General features: G+C 39.8%; 1 protein-coding gene across 4 annotated transcripts in view; it reads right to left on the bottom strand.

Moving 5' to 3' along the window:
• REV1 (REV1 DNA directed polymerase) overlaps nucleotides 1-17730 on the bottom strand; it is a 73626-nt gene extending 55896 nt beyond the window's left edge. For 3 of the 4 annotated variants that reach the window (XR_003003095.1, XM_024743725.1, XM_024743723.1), the window contains exons 1-3: nucleotides 17671-17730; nucleotides 2705-2765; nucleotides 1244-1370 (exon numbers count right to left, since the gene is read on the bottom strand). Coding sequence is in view for 3 of the 4 variants with exons in the window: in XM_024743725.1 (XP_024599493.1) it covers nucleotides 1244-1370; nucleotides 2705-2755 (178 nt within the window). In the remaining variant the exon portion in view is untranslated. Of the gene's footprint in view, nucleotides 1-1243; nucleotides 1371-2704; nucleotides 2814-17670 lie in introns of those variants that run through there. The other variant, XM_024743724.1, reaches the window with a different exon arrangement.
• Between the last annotated feature and the right edge of the window lie 3307 nt (nucleotides 17731-21037).

The raw sequence follows: 21037 nt of genomic DNA on the forward strand, positions 1-21037 counted from the left end.
TATAGCCATCACTGTACAGGCACCATGGACACAACAGTAATGAAAATGTGGAAATGAAGCTCTTGCTCTTGTCTAGTAAACAGGCAACTACAATAAGATCTAATAAATGCCAAGATGTGAATAAATACAAGGAGCCAGAGCCCCAGAGAACCTTGAGAAGCCACCCCCACCAGGAGCAAGACAATCAGACAACCGAGGGGGAGTGCTAAACGGAGACCCTAAAAACGAGCGGGTATCAGCCGACTGAGAAGTGGGGAGGAAATACCGTTAACTGACCAACACAAGTATTTATAGCCATTCACCTCAAAAAACACAAGAAAATGATCTTAAGAGGAGAGGAATCCTGAAGAGAATAAAAAGAAAACTTTGGCAGTAAAATCTGACAGCCAACAGACAAGTGGTAACTGACGGGGCAGATCAGAGAAAGGTAAGATCTGAAAGATGAGCTGGCTGTGTGGAGACCCAGAAGACACTGCTTGGTGCCAGTGAAACCAAGAGAAACTCGTGAAAACAGAGGCACTGGGCACCTCCAAGAGTGGGCTTGTGGACAGGTTGTAAAACAGGAAGCTCACGGCTGAAACTGTGAATTAGAATTCCAGAACTCTCCAACTCACAGTGAAACACTATCCTGTCCCTTCCAGATACTGGACTCGATGACAACAGGCACAGCAGGAGGGGAGAAGGGATGGAGAGGAGGAAAGAACACAGCAGGGAGATTAAATGGCACTCTACTCCCTAAACAGTGAGATTCCTGGCCCTCTCCTTCCCTCCTGGCAACCAGGATGCCAGCAGCTGGGTTTACACCCTTCTCTAGGCAAGAGTCTGGGAAACCTGACACACACACTCCACCCCCTCCTCCACCAGCCCAAAAGGACCTCTGGATAATTACAGCTGAAGATTCACCAATGAAGTGGCCCTACCAGATCCCCCTCTATTGAAGCTCACAGTTTAGAAGCCCCATATGTGTGATGAGTTGTTTAAGCAGGAGGATCCTAATTTTTCATTTTAAACCTCACTTGACTTTAAAAAACTATGTGCTTTGATAAAATTTAAAATAAGACAACGGCAGGCACAGGAGGAGGGAAAGGAAACATGAAGGAGGGGTATCTAAGCAGAGGGTTTTACTTTTACCTTTTTTATATACAAAATAAATAATTAAAAACAGAATTTAAAACAAATCGCTCCCAATCCTAATAAAAGTACATGCCAAAATGGGGTACCTAAAAAGTAAAGAGTACTCAACCTGTATATCCATTAACATAGATGGCGACTCCACTAAAAATTGTAGATGAAGCTCCATCCTTCTGTATAGCAGCATCTGATCGAAACTGTTGCTCCAATTTCTGGACCTTGGCAGCCATATACCCACCCTAGAATTAAAGAAAAGGTAAACTAATCACAAAAGTTTTATTTTTCTTCCCACCCTCCCCTTTTCAGAAAGAAATTTATATTTAAAAAAAAAATAATAAAAAGGCCTTACTCTGTGCTAGTAACCAAGGTATAAGGATGACATAAGGTATAATGATAAACATGAACCATAATGCAAGGCAATAAAACAGGCAGGTCAAGGGAGAGTTTTTCCCTCTGTCAACTCAATGTTTAATAATTCTATCACATTGTTACAATGGTAAAAGTTCCGTTAAAAGAGGGAAAAGGTAAGTCAAGGTTAATAAGTGTAATGCCACAAAATATTGTTCTCATCTATAAAATCAAGCAGAAGTTATACCAAAGCTTAAATCGATTAAAAATTTGACAAGTGGTCAGTAAGAATATATTGACTGGCTTCCACCATCTTCTGTGTATGTGAAGCTTAAGATTAATAAGTTCAAGTAAAATGAAGCAGTTTGACAAACCAGTAAAGTCTTCCATACATGCAGATAAGAATACAATAAATGATTCAGTGGCTCAATTCTGGATCTAATCAATCTGTTTGGTAGTACTACTAATATTCATAACACCAACCTCAAAAAGAATATAAAAACATTATTATTTTTGCTAAAGACCTTGACAAATCTATGAATTCAGCCACACCTTTCCTGAACGTCGAAATAATTAAGGTTAATCGATTAAGACTCTATCAATTTTACTATATCAATAAGGTTTTTAGAATAAAGCTGTAGGTGTCTAGAAGTGGTATATATATTTTTCCAAAATGGAAATGACTTCATTGTTTTTGATTACTCAAATATTACATGCTGTCAAAATTTTAAGAAAATTTAAATTAGCTATGATCCCATTCATTGCTAACATTTTGGGATCTTACTTTCAAAGTTATTTCTGTGCCTCAGAACACAGAGGTTTTACACAAATAGGATCATATGTAATAACAGTCCTTTATAATACACCCTTTTAGTTAAGGCCATCTTGCCAGCTTAAGAAATATACAGCTAAATGATGGGTGTACACTGTTCCACGGTATAGAGATAATCCCCTATTACTGGATATCTACGTTTTAATGTTTTTCAGTATTATTAGCAATGCTGCAATAAAATTATCATACAATAAATTCTGTGCACCAGAACATTTATTTCCTCAGGACAAAATTTCTCAAAGTTTAAGCTTTCAATACACTGTGAAAACACAGAGTTGGTGTCTAAAGTGATTTACAATTTAGAAAACGCCTTCAACCACATTATAAACTAAAAGAAGAATGAAAAATACCTAGACAGTTCAATATAATTATTTTTATTCTTTTAAAACACACCCATTTTTCCCAGTCATCCTCAGCTCGCTTCCTCCATCCACCTCGTCTCATGGTGGAGCTTCTGTATTAGGGGAAGAAAGAAATATATCAATTTCGTGACAAAAGGTACTACTAATTGATATCTTATTTCAATATCAAGAAAAATGAGAAATTAACTTCAAATGTTCAATTCATAAAAGTTCAAAATATCATACCGAGGAAACTTTTTCCGAAGCACAGCATTCTCTGGCCTCACAAGTGAAATCTGTTCCCCCCGAAACTCCTTACAGCTAAGTATCAGGTTTTAATTATAACTATTGTAAATTTTAATTTCAACAGGAAAAACTTTTATGCATTTCTGGGCATCAATCCTAACACCTTCTTATGTAAAACATCACCAAATCCAACTAACGTACTGTGCTTACTTAACATTAATTAATGTTAATGGAACCTAAGAAAACATTTTCCTTCATGCACTGCCCTATAATATGGCTCTTAAATTCTGTCTTTGCTATTACAGACTGCACACTTAGAAGTACAGTCATAGTGTAATTCATCTATTATGCAAAAATCCTAAAAGAAGTCAATCAAAGCAACTAGGGAACATGATGCAGAAAGACTATCACCAATAATAAATTGGTAAATCTGGCACTCTCCTTAAGGCAACGCATGACCAACTATACCATGAAGCCACCAAAATGGCTCATCTCAAGTGTCAGCTGGCTTAGTGGTGAGCAAGGTATAAATCAAAGCAGGCATTATATGAAATTCCTTGTGAAGTCAAATTCTTCTAACCCAAACGGCTACATCTTGGGACATGACTGCATTATTCTTCACAAAATTAATATGACCTCCAATTAAGTATTTTTCTTCTAGTAATTATATAGGTTAATATCAAAGGGTTACCATACACCATTGGAGAAGCCTTATACATTATCCAAGATAAACTGGCTTTGATATGCTTTAAAAAAATCTTTTATTGAATAACATCTTAAGATAGCCACACTTTATCCACACACATCAGCAGATATTTTCTTTCAAATATTTCTATTCTTAGTATATACAGGATTTATAATTTCTCCTTGCTGACTTTATATTAATTATGAATTTTTACTGTCTACTCTTAATAGGTGACTGAAAGACATGCAGAGAGAGTCAGAGTTGAGTCCAACAGAGAGACAAGGGGCAGGTGGAAAGGGCTGAGAACAGGAGGCAAAGTGATGAACCCTGATCAGGTGCTGTGGATGCTGGCGGAGAGAAGGGCTGCTTTGCTTTGTTTTGCCTTTTTAAGTTTGACGAAGGTAAGGGCATGGCTACCCAATGTGTTCACCCTGAGTCCCAGGAATGCCATCAGTGCTGTTCAATACTTCTTCTGATTTCAAGAGGCTCACTTTGTCCAGTACCTCAAGACCTCTCCCTTATCTTAAAGGAGTCTGGGAAATGTGTTAACACACAGTTCTTGACTTCAGTATAAACTCTGACTCTGCACATCTGCTCTTACAAGTAAAGCGTGTGGGTGTTCTGGCCACTGTACATTAAGAATGCACACTCACAAAAATTATCTGCAACTATTAATCTGCTAAATGAACATAAATTAAAGAACAAAATACATTTAAAAAGTTTACTTCATCTGGCCATCTACTTAAAAGCCTCATTTATTTAAGATCTACCAGGTACCTATTGCAAAAGGCCAATATGAAAATCTTTATCCATAGTTTAATGAGGGTAGAGCAGTATGAAACAAAATCATTTTTTAAAAAAAGTTTTAAAGGTTCTTCCCCCATTCCAAAGTAAAAGAGCTATCCCAGCCAAATGTTTAAAGTTTTGAAAAGTGAAAGGAATGAAGGACTGAAGATGTAATTTCATCCAATTTCAAAGAATATAATTTGACCTATGAACAGCAAACTCCTATTGGTGCAGGATTCAATTAAGATCAAGAAAAGGAAAAAAGAAATAAACATATTTCATTTTACACATTCAAATTCTACTTTTGAGAAAATCCCATAACAAACAGTGAACTAGGTAATTTGCACCTACCCTCCCGCTGAGGAGGAGGAAAGCTAGACAAAACATAGTTTTAAAAAACTGCCTCAAGACACAGAAGGCCTAGCAAATAATGAAAAATCACTGAGCCAAGATTCAGATGACAGAGGAGACCTGCCACCTCACATCATCTCCCCAAACTGGGAGACCCTTTCCCTCTGAGAAATCTGGCAATTCTCAAGGAGTGGCTGAGAACACACACAGAGCTAAGGCAACAACAGCTAGGGCTCCCTTCCTAGGACACAGCTCTCACACCTGGGCGTAGGACCCCAGGATCAGAGTAAACTGGAGGCAGGCCTGCCCCAGGTCATCTCAGTCTCCGAAAGCAGATGCAGGTGACCCCAGGCTGCCCCATGAGTGCCCCACGGCACCTGGCAGAAGGAAATGTGGATCCTCTCAGGATGAGACAACTTCCTAAACTTCATACATTTCTACAAATGAGTTTGCAAATATAGTATCTAGTACACAAATAAAAATCACCAGGCACACAAAGAAAGATCACATGAACCAAGAGGAAAAAAAAAAACAACAACAAACAGACCTACAGAGACTCCAGATACGGAATTTAAGGTAGACTTTAAATTAATCAAGCTTACCCTGCCCAAAGAGGGAAAAGACAAATTTCGGTATATCAGTAAAGAACTGGAAAATATTAGAAATAACTACACGGTGACTCTAGAATTGAAAGATACAATATTAGAAATTAAGAACTTAATAAATAGATAAAACCAAAAAAAACCGAAAAACAAATAAAAGCATAACTGGGGGCTTCCCTGGTTGAGTGGTTGAGAGGCCGCCTGCCGATGCAGGGGACACGGGTTCGTGCCCTGGTCCAGGAAGATCCCACATGCCGCAGAGCGGCTGGGCCCATGAGCCATGGCCACCGAGCCTGCACGTCTGGAGCCTGTGCTCCGCAACGGGAGAGGCCACAACAGTGAGAAGTCCACGTACCGCAAAAAAAAAAAAAGCATAACTGTAATAAGTCAGAAGAAAATGTCCAGATAAAGCACAAAAGGACGGAGAATATGGATGGGAGAAGAGACACCGGGGATACATGAGAAAGTCTAATTTAAATAAATTGGAGGGAAAAAGGAGAAAAACATAAGTTATATTTAAAGAAATAATGACTAAAACAGTCTAAAACTGATTAAAGATATCAAGCCACAAATTCAAGAAGCCCAATGAGCCCCAAACAGGAAAAAATAGAATCTATATCTAGACATATAATAGTAAAACTATGAAAAACTGAAGACAGAAAAAAAACATCTTAAAAGCTGCCATGGGTAGGAAAATCAGAGATTCCAACAAAATACTCAAAGGAGCAGCAATTAAACAGACAGCTGTGTTTTCAACAGAGCCAGAAGACAACAGTGCTGAAAGAATATGATTACTAACTTAGAATTCTAAGCCCAGAGAAATATTCAATCAAGAAAGATGAAATAAAGGCACTTTCAGGCAAATAAAAAGAGGTTAATGCCACCAGCAAACTTGTCTAAAGGAAATTCTAAAGGATATCCCTTAGATAGAAGGAAAATTCTCTAGGATGAACCATCAAAAATACAGAAAAAAAACCCAACAAGGTAAACAATACACATTTGGATAAATCAATGTTAAAAACGGACTGAATAAAACTACAATGACAATCAATCTGTTATTGTTTGTAGCATAATACACAGCATACGTGAATCAAAAGATTATGAATAAAAGACTAGGGGTGAGAGACTTATTTCTAATCCAGGCTCTGCCTCTAACTAGCTTCATCAATCTCTGGTAAATCTCCATCTCTCTGAGTCTCAATTACTATCTTATCCGGCTCTCTCACTATCAGACGTTTGGGTAGTTGACTACTAGAGTTCCCTTTGGTGCTCTACACAAGACATACTGAAGAACTATTTTCAGAAACTAAACATAAAAAATTAAAACTACTATATTCACATACTTTAGTAATGTATTTCAATTTCAGAAATTTGATTATGTAACAACTTTGATGTTCTACATGTTTATTTATATTTTTAAAAATGTATCCCAGAGAAGATTTAAGGCAGCCTGTCCTATCAAATCCATTTAAATAATCTATATGTAGATTAAGATGGCCTATGACAATGGATTAGGAGTAAAAACCTAACTGTAAAACTGGTCTTTGCTGAATACTAGGAGTAGCAATTAATCAGCCCTGTCACTGCTAGATGACATCAGTTGTGTAACTTTCTTCTGTCCAACAGCAGATGCTAGATAGTTCAGTTAGGGTTAGGGTTACAACCGTAACCCTACACAATGTTCCGAATTACAATGTGTCCTCTTGACTAACCCTGCTCACTAAAAAGAGAATGCCCTTTAACAACAGCCATCCAATTATCAAGCCAGACTTGCAAATAAAAACTGCCTTCTAGTTTTCAGATGAAACTCTTGCAGACTGGGTTCCCAGTCTAGTTCCACAGTGCGAGATGGCCTTGAGGAAAGTGATAAACATTTCAGAGACGGTAATTCATAACCTAAAATAACCTACTAACCTCGTCTTATCCAAGCATTAATGTAGAAGCCAATTTCTGGGTTTTTAAAAATTAGTTTAAAAAAATGAATAAAGAATGAATTCATGTATGCAAAAGTACCCTGATTCCTAGTATTTAGGGTAGTCCCTGAATAAACATTAGCTACTACTATACAAATCTACCTTGCTAGGCCACAGAGTGAAAATCAAATGAGACCACCTATGTGGAAACCGTTTGAAGACTATAAAATACAAACGTTGTTATTTTAAATAAGCTATCTCTGGTCTACAACACAATAGATTCAGTGACTCAAGACCTGGGCTCTAATGCCAGCCCAACTGTGCTGCCTGGCTACATGACCTGGGATGAGTCCAACAGCACCGTGGACTCCTCAGCTATAAAACAAAGTCTGCTTAGTGCTCCTCGGAATCCCACGGGCTGTGAACTGTAGTCAGGGTGGATGTGCGGGAGGAAACAAGAGTTGGGGGTAAAAACAGCAAGCAGGGACGGTTCCACTCCCTAAACCCACTGCAACTTTAGCAACCCTGCTTTTATAAGTTTCAGATTACTTGGGGGTCTGATTAAGATAGTCTTAAAAGAAAAAGCTCAAATTGAAAAAGCCTGAGGGACTTCCCGGGCGGTCCAGTGGTTAAGAATCGTCTTGCAATGCAGGGGACGCCGGTTCAATCCCTGGTCAGGGAACTAAGATCCCACATGCCGTGGGGCAAGTAGAGAGCCCGTGCAATGCAACTACTGAGCCCACGTGCTCTGGAGCCCACGCATGGCAACAAAGAGCCTGCGTGCTGCAACTAAAGATGCTGTGTGCTGCAACTAAGACCCGATGCAGCCATAAATTAATTAATTAAAAAAAAAAAAGACTGAAACCAAAACTAATGAACTAAAAACTAAGCCTAAAGACTTCGGCTCTGTTCTGTGTTCCTATATGTGACTCTACAAAATGTGCTGGATATGTCCCAGCCCTTGAAAGGTTCTAAGCTAAACGCACCTATACCTATTAGGCCTCAAGTAATGAAATTAGAAAGACACCACATGAGAGGCATCATTGCAGTCCCACCCCGCCCCCCATGTCTACACAGAACAGCAGCTGCCAGAGGAGGCAAGTGCAAGGCAAACAGGAGAGCAGCTCTGTGAGCCCAGGGACCCTGGGTGCCCACAATGCAAAAGATTTCCTGACTCTCTCATGCTCTCCACAGGGATGTTCAAAACGCTATGAAGAGTGCCAGGAAGATCCTGCTTACTAAAAACTATATGGAAATTATTGATGCACACGTTCCCACAACTCAATTTCATATTTGCTGGCACGCACTGTCACCAGCTCACTCTGGACTTCCAATGTGCATCTTAAGAGGTTAGTCAAATCCCACTAAAAAGAACTTCATTCTGTCTTCTTTGCTATGATTACTGGTAGATTTTAATATCTCCCCACAGAATGATACTAATCACCAAGAGAAATCATTTTCATGCTAAAGTGCTATTTATCTATTTGTAATAGAATTATTAACATTGTAAGGTTCTGAACAGTTCATCACACACCAGAAAAATTCCCACTACATACACAGAAAATGCCCAAATACATATTCGTCAGTGTTAATCTGTTGCTTTCATATTCATAACTCTCAAGTATATTGACTATTAAGTAATGAAAGTGAGTGGCTTTTATTCAGTCTCATTAATCTAGCCATATGTACATGTATGGGTTTATCTTATCTACATTTAACAGTTACTTAAGAAATAGTTGCTGACTGTTGGTGGGAATGTAAATTGATACAGCCACTATGCAGAAGAGTATGGTGGTTCCTTAAAAAACTGAAAATAGAACTACCATATGACCCAGCAATCCCACTACTGGGCACATACCCTGAGAAAACCATAATTGAAAAAGATACATGCACCCCAATGTTCATTGCAATAGCCAGGACATGGAAGCAACCTAAGTGTCCATCGACAGATGAATGGATAAAGAACATGCAGCACATATATACAATGGAATATTACTCAGGCATAAAAGAAACAAAATTGAGTTATTTGTAGTGAGGTGGATGGGCCTAGAGTCTGTCATACAGAGTGAAGTAAGTCAGAAAGAGAAAAACAAATACCATATGCTAACAACTATATATGGAATCTAAAAAAAAAAAAAGGTTCTGAAGAACCTAGGGGCAGGACAGGAATAAAGACGCAGACGTAGAGAATGGACACGGGGAGGGGGACGGGCAAGCTGGGACGAAGTGAGAGAGTGGCATGGACATATATACACCACCAAATGTAAAACAGATAGCTAGTGGGAAGCAGCTGCATAGCACAGGGAGATCAGCTCAGTGCTTTGTGACCACCTAGAGGGGTGGGATAGGGAGGGTGGGAGGGAGACGCAAGAGAGAGGAGATATGGGGATATATGTATATGTGTAGCTGATTCACTATGTTATACAGCAGAAACTAACACACCATTGTAAAGCAATTATACTCCAATAAAGATGCTAAAAAATAAATAAATAAATGGGCCACACTCTTCAAAATGTTAAAAAAATTAAACAAGAAAAAAAATTTATCAGGAAAAAAAGAAATAGTTGCTGAATGAACTGGAATACAGAAATGAATACACAATGGAAGAATGAATGTGCATATTATGGTAGCATACTCATCCATGAATGCTCCACAAATGCAGAGAAAAGAGCGCGCAGCCACACAGACCATCACCAGGCAAGGCCAAAATAAAGCAAGTTTACTTGCAGCTCCCACCACATCGCTGCTCAACACCTCTTTTTTCCTTCTTCAGGGCCTCCTCCTCTACCTTAGTTAGCTGTCAATTCTCTGCTAACAATTAAGAAACTGCTTAATAACTGGCTTAAGGTATGACCCATCCCAGGGACCTGTGTATTTAAAAGGACTTCTCTAGGACCATTCAATGGGGGAAAGCACCGTCTTTCTGACAAATGAAGTTGGGAAAACTGAATATCCACAGGCAAAAGAATAAAGTTGGACCCTTAACATACACCATATACAAAAATTAACTGAAAATGGATCAAAGACCTAAATGTAAGACCTAAAACTATGAAGCTCTTAGAAGAAAACATAGGAGAAAGCTTCATGACATTGGATTTGGCAATGATTCCTTGGATGACACCAAAGCATAGGCAACAAAAGAAAAAAATAAATTGGACTATACCAAAATTTTAAAATGTGCATCAAAAAGGCACAATCAACTGAGCAAAAGGCAACTCCCAGAATGAGAGGAGATATTTTAAAACATCTACCTGAAAAGGGACTAATATCCAGAATATATAAAGAAGTGCTACAACTTAATGAAAAACAAATACACTGATTAAAAAATGGACACAAAATTTAAATAGACATCTCTTTGAAGAAAATATACAAATGGCCATTAAGCCTATGAAAGATGCTTAGCATCACTAACCATTAGAGAAATGCAAATTGAAACCACGAGGTAACATCTCCTACCCATTAGGATGGCTACAATCCAAAAAACACAAAATAAGTGTTAGCGTGCATGTGAAAAAACTGGAACTCTTGTGCACTGTTGGCGGGAATGTCAAATGGCGTAGCCATTACGGAAAATGCTACGGTGGTGCCTCAAAAAATTAGAAATAGCACTGCCGTATGAGCCAGCAATTCCACTGCTGGGTCTACCCAAAAGGCTTGAAAGCAAGGTCTCAAGGTATTTGTACACCCACGTTCACAGCAGCATTATTCCCAAATGCCAAAAGATAGAAGCAACCCAAGTGTCCACTGATGGATGAACGGATAGACAAAGTGTGGTATATACATAAAGTGGAACACTATTCAGCCTTAAAAAGGAAGGTAGTAGGGCTTCCCTGGTGGCGCAGTGGTTGAGAGTCCGCCTGCTGATGCAGGGGACACGGGTTCGTGCCCCGGTCCGGGAAGATCCCACGTGCCGCGGGGCGGCTGGGCCCGTGAGCCATGGCCGCTGAGCCTGCGCGTCCGGAGCCTGTGCTCCGCAATGGGAGAGGCCACAACAGTGAGAGGCCCGCGTACCGCAAAAAAAAAAAAAAAAGGAAGGTAGTATTAAAAAAATAAATAAAATTCAAAAAACAAAAGGAAGGTCATTCCAACAAATGCTGCAACATGGATGGACCTCGAGGGCATTATGCTAAGTGAAATAAGCCAGTCACAAAAAGACAAATGCCATATTATTCCGCCTATATAAGGTATCTACAGTGGTAAGATTCACAGAGACAGAAAGCAGAAGGGTGGCTGCCAGGGGCTGGGAGGGCAGGGAGTTACTGTTTAACAGGTACAGTTTCAGTTATGCAAGATGAAAAGCATTCTGGGAAGACAGATGGTGGTGATGGTTACACAACAGTGTGAACATACTTAATGCCACACTTAAAAATGGTGAAGATGGTAAATTGTATGTTATATGCATTTTACCACAACTAAAACTTTTTAAAATATATTTTTAAAAATAAGCAAAGAAAGTTTAAAAAAAGGACTCTGACACTGGCAACTGGGTTCACAGGGACTGGTCAGCTGCAGGGAAGCGGGTAACCGGGATGTCCACTGAGGATACAAAGCTCAGAAGCAGGCTGTTCTTCTCCAGGACACCTGTATAGCACATGTGGGATTTTTTTCCTGGGGAGGGCAGTGGGAGGCCATGTGCAAAACTAATTTACTAGGGCCAAGCATCCCCCTCACGAGTGACAAAGTAAACGAAGTGCTAGGACACAGTCACTGACAAAGTTTAACAAAGCTGCTCCACTGGGCTCTCATCTGTCCTTAAATGCTGAAGGCTTCAACACCAGATAAACAGCTGTTTCGAGGTTTTGTTTTGGTTCAACCTTAGAGACCATCATTGTCTAAGGCTATGGTTCTCAGACCACTGAAGCTATTAGAGCACAACGGAGATTCTTGAATTTCAGAACCCAGGGAAGCAGAACCTTCTTCCAGACCCACCTACATACTACTCAGGTTTTGACTTTGAAGAGACTTTCACCAAGGTATTAAAAACAACCATCAGACACCTGTGTGAAGGGCATTATTGTGCCTTTGTAACAATCTTTTGTCTTCACCCTATACTGGTTTTCAGGGATTCTAAACCGAGCTGACAAGTTTATATCGTAATACAGCATGTATTTCATGTATTTAAAATACCTTTGAAAAACATATAAAAATAAAACGTCAAGATATTTAGACCAAACATTATTCCTAGTGTAATAGAACCCTTAAAAAAATTGTTTTAACCTGGTCTCTTCACCTTCAGTATACTGAAGCATTTTCCTATTATCAATTTTTTATGCACAGTTAAACAATTCCTGTACTATATGATACCATTTTGATCAACACCAAACAAACACAGACTTCAAAGAACTTTAACCCACCAAATAAAAGGGGCTACAATATACACAGCACTCTCTAAACAACGAATTATACATGTGGGTACTGAAGCCTTTTCTAGAACTGAGTCTGATCTATCTTTTCTTGAGGCATTCTCTATTGCCCTCCAAATTCATGATTTGTGTTTATACACTGCTTTGCGTGTTTTCGGTATTCAGTCTTGTTAAGTGTTCCTTTTCAAAAATAGTTTTTCCTTCTCGATTTATAAAAGCACTATATGTTTACTGCATAAAACTGAGAAAATGCAGGAAACAGAAAAAGGGAAGGGAAAATTACCACATTCCCACCTTCTTTTAAAAAATTCACCTGTTGACTGACACTTTACATTTCCTTTTTTTCAGTACTCCTTAAATTTTTAACATTTAAATTTTAAAAATTTCAACACACCGCTATATCTTACATTTCCATAGTGCTTTTATTTTTCCAAGGGGTTCTTACATATCCTATTTATCTTGACAACACATCCATGGAGTAGGCAGGCCAAATACTAGCTATTTTGCACATAGGCGCCTTCTAGGATAGAAGGGCTAAGATAAAATATCTGATAAGGCTGCACGGCTGGTTTGTGGTACAAAATCACACTTACCTTGTACAAACCTATGTCTCCAAATCTTCAGTGGAGAAACGAACAATGCTATCAGTATAATAAACTCCTGAAAAGAACACTCCTACTGAACTGAACCAGCCTAATACAATTCAACAAAACAGATGCTTTGACCCTCGCACCTGTCTGGGTCAGAAACAGTAGCTGCCATACATGTGACAGAAGGACTAAGGAGGAAAACAGGTCCAACAAACAGCTTGCATCTAGACCCCAACTGTACACGTCCATATTCATGAGAAGTAGAGACCCAGAGACACTACCAACTTTAACTGACCTTTTAAGCAGTCAGATTTTAGTTCTTTCATTTGTGGATAGAGGTGGACCTGACAAACCCTAGTCTCTTGCAGTTTTTTAAATGTATGATTCTATATATCTATCCATTTTTTAAAAAGGCTTTTAAGATCAAAGTACACATATTATGCTACTCTGTTAAAAAACTCAAAGGCTACGCACAGATGTGGCTATACAGTAAAGAATTAACCCTGCTCAAAGAGGGGTCTGGCCTTTGCTCTCGGAATGCCCTGCCTGACAAATGTCTGTTTATCTAGGGGCTAAGAGTCACTCCAGATGGTCTAACAATGTGATTTGTGATATACGGTGGAGGCTTTGGACCATGCACTACCAACCTTCTGAGAGGCTGGAGACAGAAGGTCAACCTCATCTATTTGACCAAACTCCAATAAAAACCCTGGACACTAAGGCTTAGGTGAGCTCCCCTGGTTGGCAATACTTCATGGGCATTGTCAGTTGTCATTGACAGAAGTCACCTCCACCCCAGATTCCTGTGGTGAGGACAACTCAAAGTTCCACACGTGGACCTCTCCTGTGTGCCCCATGCCTCTCTTTGGCTTGTTTTAACCTGTAACCTTTCACTGTAATAAATCATAACCACAAGCACAACAGCTTTCAAGAGTTCTGAGTCCTTCTAGTGAATTACTGAACGTGAGGGTGGTCTTGGGGATCCCCAAACTCTGGAGTGGCAGAATGACAACTGTCCCCTAATGTTCAGTCTCCCTTTCTTTTAGTAAAAGAACACCTCTCCCACCCCCTCTTAGTGGGGAGCAGGGTTGCCAAGAGCCTACATTGCCTCAGCTCCTTTAAATCAGGAGTGGCCACGTGATTAAGTTCTGGCCAACGAGATGCGAACAGAGTAACGTATACAAAATTCTGTGCCATCTATCCTTAAAGGAGGTTGTTTACTTTTTTTGGAATGCAGCTGTGAGGTAACTTGGCTTCAACCAAGAGAATAAGGACAATACCCTAGCGGATGGCTAAGCAAACAGAAGGAACCTGGGCCCCCGAATGACCTAAAACAAGCAGTAGTTCATCAGCTGTGAACCGCCACCCCCATCACAGCGGAGAGAGCTACTTCACTCTCTGCATCACTGCACTCTCAAGTCTCTGTCACAGCCTTGCACCCTGGTACCTGGTTAGCCTGCACCCTAAGGAACCTAGGTGCATTTCACTGTTTTCATATTATGACTTAGAGTCAGTTATTTCAATAAACGACGCAGAAATAAAAGGAGAGACAAGCAATAAGATACATAAGAAAAATGTCTAGATACACAGGCATCCTCCACTTTTCAAAAGCTTACTTCGCACCACTTCGCTCTTACGAAAGACCTACATTAGTACCTGTTTCCGCTAACCAAAAGAAACCCCAAGAAGATTTTCACTTTTACAAAACAAAAAGGGCAAAGCAAAAGCAGCATTCAGCCTGTCTTACAGCAGGCTGCTGCAGAGGGAGCGTCCTCCCCAAGCACCTTGGTACCGCCCAGTCCTTGCCCAGGAACCTTGCTCAGCATCTCAGCATCAAGCCCCCATGGTTTTGGACTGTGTCACTGTCTGTGAGCATCTGTGCTTTATCTTGGTTTATTCTGTGCATCCACTAGCAAGATGAGTCCTACGGTAATGGTTTCTTTGCTTTTGGCCATTTCGGCTTAAGAAAGGTTTCACAGGAACACTCTACTTCCAGGTAGCAGGGGAAACCTGTATTAAAACTGAAAATGCATAACATCTGTAATGTCCCAGTTTGAGGCTGATCTTATTAAAAGCAAATGTTCTATCCCAAACAATTTAATATAACAAATTTCTCTCTTATCCTCTTGGTTATTCGTAACAATGAAAATACGCACCCCTCCCCCACTGCAAATGACTGATCTAACAAAATCAGTCATTTGAAAACAAGCGGAAGGAGGCGTTCTAAAAGAATCACTAATAATTTTCTTCCCTGTAATTATAGATTTCCATAGATGGGAACGGAAATGAAGACACCGTTTTAATAAAGTACAAAGAACCTCCTTCTCTGGCTTTCCAGGGTGCGGCAAGATGAACTGGCTTCCCAACACCTTCCCTCACCTTCATGAATTCCTATCGCTCATTAAGTATCTCCACCAGGATGTCCCACATGCATCTCAAAGTCAGCATGTCCAAAAGTAGGGATCAGGCTACAGAGGAAAAGAAAAGAATATTCTGGAGATGATATGATAAAGAAAAGAATCTATAAGGAGTAAAAAGCCAGTGATCTTCACTAAGGAGAGGCAGCACAGTCTCATAGGAAAGCCAAAGGGTTATCTGAAGAAAAGTTCAAGGTTGCAATAAATCAAAGACTCCAAAGGCCACAGCAGAAGTAAACAGGGACAGAACTCAACTGGAGAATAAAGGAGGTAACATCAAAGAAGAGGGGGCTGTATCCTGAGCAGCGGTTCTCATTCTTGAGCCTTCACCAGTATCACTTAGAGGGCTTGTTAAACTCATTACTGACCAGGGGATTTTTGCAGAATCTAATGCCCGTGCCTGGCAGTTTTTATTTTGGCTGGCCAAAAATTAATTCTGTTATCTCACTAACATTTTGTGCGTTATTACATCCAATAGTTACACCCGACACACCTGTAAAGTCTTCTAATTTTTGTGAAATGTTGTCTTCAATCCACTCTTCTGTGGAAGAAAAGGAGCATTCTCCAGCATCGTGAGCTTCGTTTTCACTTTCTGTATCAGAATCAATCACTAAGGTTTTTTGTCTTTTTGTGGCCCTAATATTCACATCGTCTGAATCAGAACTATATCCTGAAGAGCTGTCATCTTCTGAGACACTAGTGTATACGTCGCTCGGACAACCAGAGAATGCATCTGCATAAAATTCACTGAAAAATTCTTCACTCAAAATTTTGCAATATGTCATTTTTGAAAATTTTACGTTTATAATATACACAAGGTTGGAACAAAAACCTAAAGGAGCAAAATGTGAGTCATAATGACAGTCTTAAGTTGTATAATGAACCTTTGATCAATTTTAAGCTCCAACAACTTCGCATGGTGATGTTAACTGCATCACTCTCTAAAAATGTACTGATACATCTCCGGTCAATAATGTGTTAAAACCGACTGCTGGGCCCCAAGTCCAAGTTTCTCATTTTGTAGGTCAGGAGTGGGGCTGGGAATTTGTATTTCTAAAAAGTTCCCAGGTAATGCCGATGCTGCTGGCGTGAGGCACATACTTTGAGAACCACCAATTCTGCCTGTGGTGTACCTAGAGTGGTCACCGAGAACAGAGACAAGGACCGGAGAAGTTCAGAGGTAATGAGACAGTATACTATGTAGAAAGAATGCTGTTACAATGTGCACTAGTAGAAAGAATTTCACAACAGGCATAAAGGCAACTCCCCAGTTGGTCTGGGAGGGAGATCTCACCTGTCCTTTGCCTCCCACTCCCTCTCCCCGCAAATCCCAGGTCTGATCTAACAGGTTACTCCATATTCACGGAGTATTTACTGTAATTTTCAGTTTTCAAGATGAGTAAAGTGTAAACCACAATCCAAAGCTACCTGTTAGAGAAGAAAGATGTGCATAGGACTACAGTCAGGAGCCAACATTAGAGGCACCGACAAAACACAACAGACCACACAGAAGACAGCAGTAAAGCTCCCCTTGGAGAAGAGATGATCCAAGAAGGCTTCACTGAAAAGGTGGATCTGAGCTGAGGGCAATAAGTAGGATTTGAACGGGCAGAGGGGAGTGAGCGGGTGAATTCAAGAAGAAGGAAATTCACGAGCAAAAACATGAAAGAGAAAAAGAAGTTTAAGGCAACATTCTGGGGCTGACACAGAGACAGTGATAGATGAACTAACAGGGTAGCTGAGGGAATGTACAGAAGGCCCCGAATATCATACTAAGAAGTTTGAACCCTCCTTTGTGAAAGTCAGGAAAGGAAGTGTGAACTTGTGCATATAAGTGATGGGGGATGGGATGGCTGCACACAGATGCGAAAGGTTCTGGCTCCCCCAGCCTCATCTACATGAAGATTTATTAACTTGTCTCGGCAGCAGTCCTCATCCCGTGTATTGCATCCGCACAATGCATTAGATCTCCAAACTCACAAGGTAAACCGGCATACATGGTGGCATATAACTAAAAACAAATCCTTCTGAGTAACTGCAATTCAAAAAATATGGTCAAACTCACTCTTTTCTAGATCTGCTATCAGTTCCATCTGTCACGCATCTCTTTTCTCACAAATCCTTATGGTAAGTGTAACTGCAAGTGAAAACAGAGTAGAATGTTGAAGAAACTGCCACTGCATTACCTTCTGGCCTCGCTTCCCTCGCTTCATGCCAAGAACCCCCCATCATAGATTAAAAACAACAACAACAAAAAACCCACTACTTTTTAGGATGATATGACATTTTAAGGAGATGCTACATTCTTCAACAGACACTTATTTAGCACTCTATGCCTGAATTAATAGACGCTAATTCTGAGAAACACTCAGTGAGCTCCAAGAGAATGTAATAACCTTTAAGTGACAATCGGAAGTAAGATTTTCTACTGGGCATAAACAATATGCAAAAAAACATTATTAACCTTCAACACTGTAAACTTGAACAGCTAGTAACTTCCACTCAAGATCTAAAATTCAAAGTGGCAACTAAGTTACTACAACATTTTTACAGCTCTAACAACACATATATTATCAACACCTCCACCTTCATGAAGTTTAGACTTCCTTTCAGTTAACAGTAGTAATAACCTAAGCCTAAAATTACACACTCAAAAAGAAATACCAAAAGCAAACTTTTTGAGCCAAAATTATCGTGCTTTTAAAAAAATACCAAAAAGTATGTAGTTTATAACCCTACCTACAACACAATTTACATAAATAAAATATTTCACTCAAATGAACATCAACCCAGGTTTCAAATACTATTATACCGATAAAAAAACCGCTGTAATTTTCAACAGAAGGCAATCTTTCTACATACACAAATATATTGAAATGCAACCTGCTCCAATTTTTAGTATACTGGAGATCTCCGAGCCACTACTACAGAGGTGTGTTCTAGTTTGAACTGTAACAATTGTGCATCTGTCCTCACCTCCTCAGCTACTGTCCTCTAATGAACAGGGTGGCTGGCTGGCCTTTGTCCCTGGTTCTTGGGAGACTCTAAACCCTTGGAATTTCACAACTGATAGGAGTCTCCTTGTTATCCATGGTGGACCCCTAGGACACATCTTTTTATTAACAGGTGACTCCCAGTAAGCCCCTCATTTCAAGATGGGGCTAGCCATGCTGGAAAGGCCAACCAAGTGATTAGAGGGTTGGCTTTGAGCCATATGCTATCAGCCTGACCTCCTGGAAAAGGAAGGGGTTTGGAGATGAAATTCGACCTTGTGGCCCACGACTCAATCAGTCGTGCCAATGTAATAAACCAATAAAAACTCTGGACCCTGAGGCTTGGGTGAACTTCCCTGGTTGGTAATCATAAACCAATACAGGAGGATGATGTGTCCTGAGCACATGGAAGCATCGTGTTTGGGACCGTCCCAGACCTCTCTTTGCATATCTCTTCCTTTGGCAGGTTCTGGTTTGTATCCCTTATAATAAAACGATAATTCTAAGTACAGCCCATTCCTGAGTTCTGTGAGTCACTCTAACAAATTATCAAGTCTGAGGGGGCTGTGGGAACTCCCAATTATGTGGCCAGTTGGTGAGAAGTGCAGGTGGCCTGGAAGCCCTGGAGCCTGCAGCTGGCACCTGAAGTAAGGGGAGTCTGGTGGACTGTGCCCTTAACCCGTGCTGTCTGTTCTAACACTGGGTGGTTAATGCCAGAATCACACTGTGCCTATAAAATAGGAGATACTGCCCTACCTCTCTTCTCGGGACTCTATGGGAGCTGGATGAGAAAAAGTCAAGCAAAAGCACTTTTTAAGGCATAAAGCATTAGAAAAAGTAAGGGACTTTTTTGGTTATGCTCTCAAAAATGTTAAAGAAGAAACTGTTAAAATATTTTTTAAATTCAGGATCGTCCAGCTTAAATTTTTAAAAAGGCTTAAAATAGGGATTTTCCTGGTGGCGCAGTGGTTAAGAATCTGCCAATTCAGGGGACACGGGTTTGATCCCTGGTCTCAGAAGATCTCACATGCTTCGGAGTAGTTAAGCCCATGTGCCACAACAACTGAGCCTGCACTCTAGAGCCCGCGAGCCACAACTACTGAGCCCGTGTGCCACAACTACTGAAGCCCGCATGCCTAGAGCCTGTGCTCTGCAACAAGAGAAGCCACTGCAATGAGAAGCCCATGCACCGCAACAAAGAGTAACCCCACTCGCCACAACTAGAGAAGCCTGCGTGCAGTAACGAAGACCCAACGCAGCCAAAAATAAACAAATAAATAAATTTATATTAAAAAGGCTTAAATAGGCAGTAAGTCATCTAGAAATACAGCTTATTACAAGATAAAATTGAGAAATTTGATGAAAAACATTTAAGAGTAAGGAATCTAAATCATAATTTCAATTATGTAACTAAGACTAGTACCTAAATGATAAAAACATATTAGCAATCTCAAGTGTAGAAATGATGGAGTTTAGAAAATGTAAAATTCAGCTACTATTTTCTGACTAAACTTCCCAAGAGCTCATTTTAGTCTTGGTTCTGATCAGGCATGATTGAAAGCAATAGACAACATTTTGGTTACTCAGATACTGGGCTCAAGTAAAAACTGTTCACATCACAACCAACTTTTTTGCCCATCCCTAACTAATCTTTTAATTTAAGGATAAAGCCACAAGATCTGATCTTTAAAGATCAGGTCTTTAAAAGCTTGTCAAACCATCCTATGTGCATAAGACAGTTACCTGCCTACGTGAATGAGAAAGCATAATTTCTAACTACATTACAGAATCGTTTCTATTACTTTAAAGCCAATGATTAAAAAAAAAACCTCATGACTTTAAATCACAAGTTTACATGAATATATTGCTCAATTCTCTACCCTCTTGAACATAAGATACTAAGCATACACTGGTCTTACCCTGCATGATGAAGGGGGCAGTTTAGTGTAGCAGAGGAAAAAGCAGCTTTAAAGTATTAAAACAAACAAACCCACCCCACAAAACCCTAGATTCTGGTCCTGTTTCTCCTCGATCATCAGATGATTCTCTGGGTCTCATTTTTCCTCAGGGAAAATACAGGGGCATGGCCTACAGAATCTATAGGGTTCATCCTAGCACTGGCATTCTGAATCTACTTAAGTGTTGAGAAGTCAACAACTCATAATTTAGATATTCTTCATATTTTTGAAGTGTCACAAGTAGATGTCAAAAATCATTAAAACTTAGCATTATGTAAAAACGCTCCACACCAATGAGTCCTTCCTTACTAAAAACAAAAATAATAAAGATTCGCTCCATGATCGGCAGAAACACATGTATTTACTTGCTACCTGAAATTTCTTTTAGCCTTAAGCAAATTTAAATACATTCATGTTTTCCTAAATCTGAGGCATCACATCTATTATATGCAAAACCTTTTCAAACTGATTACAAAGCTGA

The sequence above is a fragment of the Neophocaena asiaeorientalis genome, unplaced genomic scaffold (genome assembly GCF_003031525.2).
Source record: "Neophocaena asiaeorientalis asiaeorientalis breed wild unplaced genomic scaffold, Neophocaena_asiaeorientalis_V1.1 scaffold114, whole genome shotgun sequence".
NCBI classification, from domain to species: domain Eukaryota; kingdom Metazoa; phylum Chordata; class Mammalia; order Artiodactyla; family Phocoenidae; genus Neophocaena; species Neophocaena asiaeorientalis.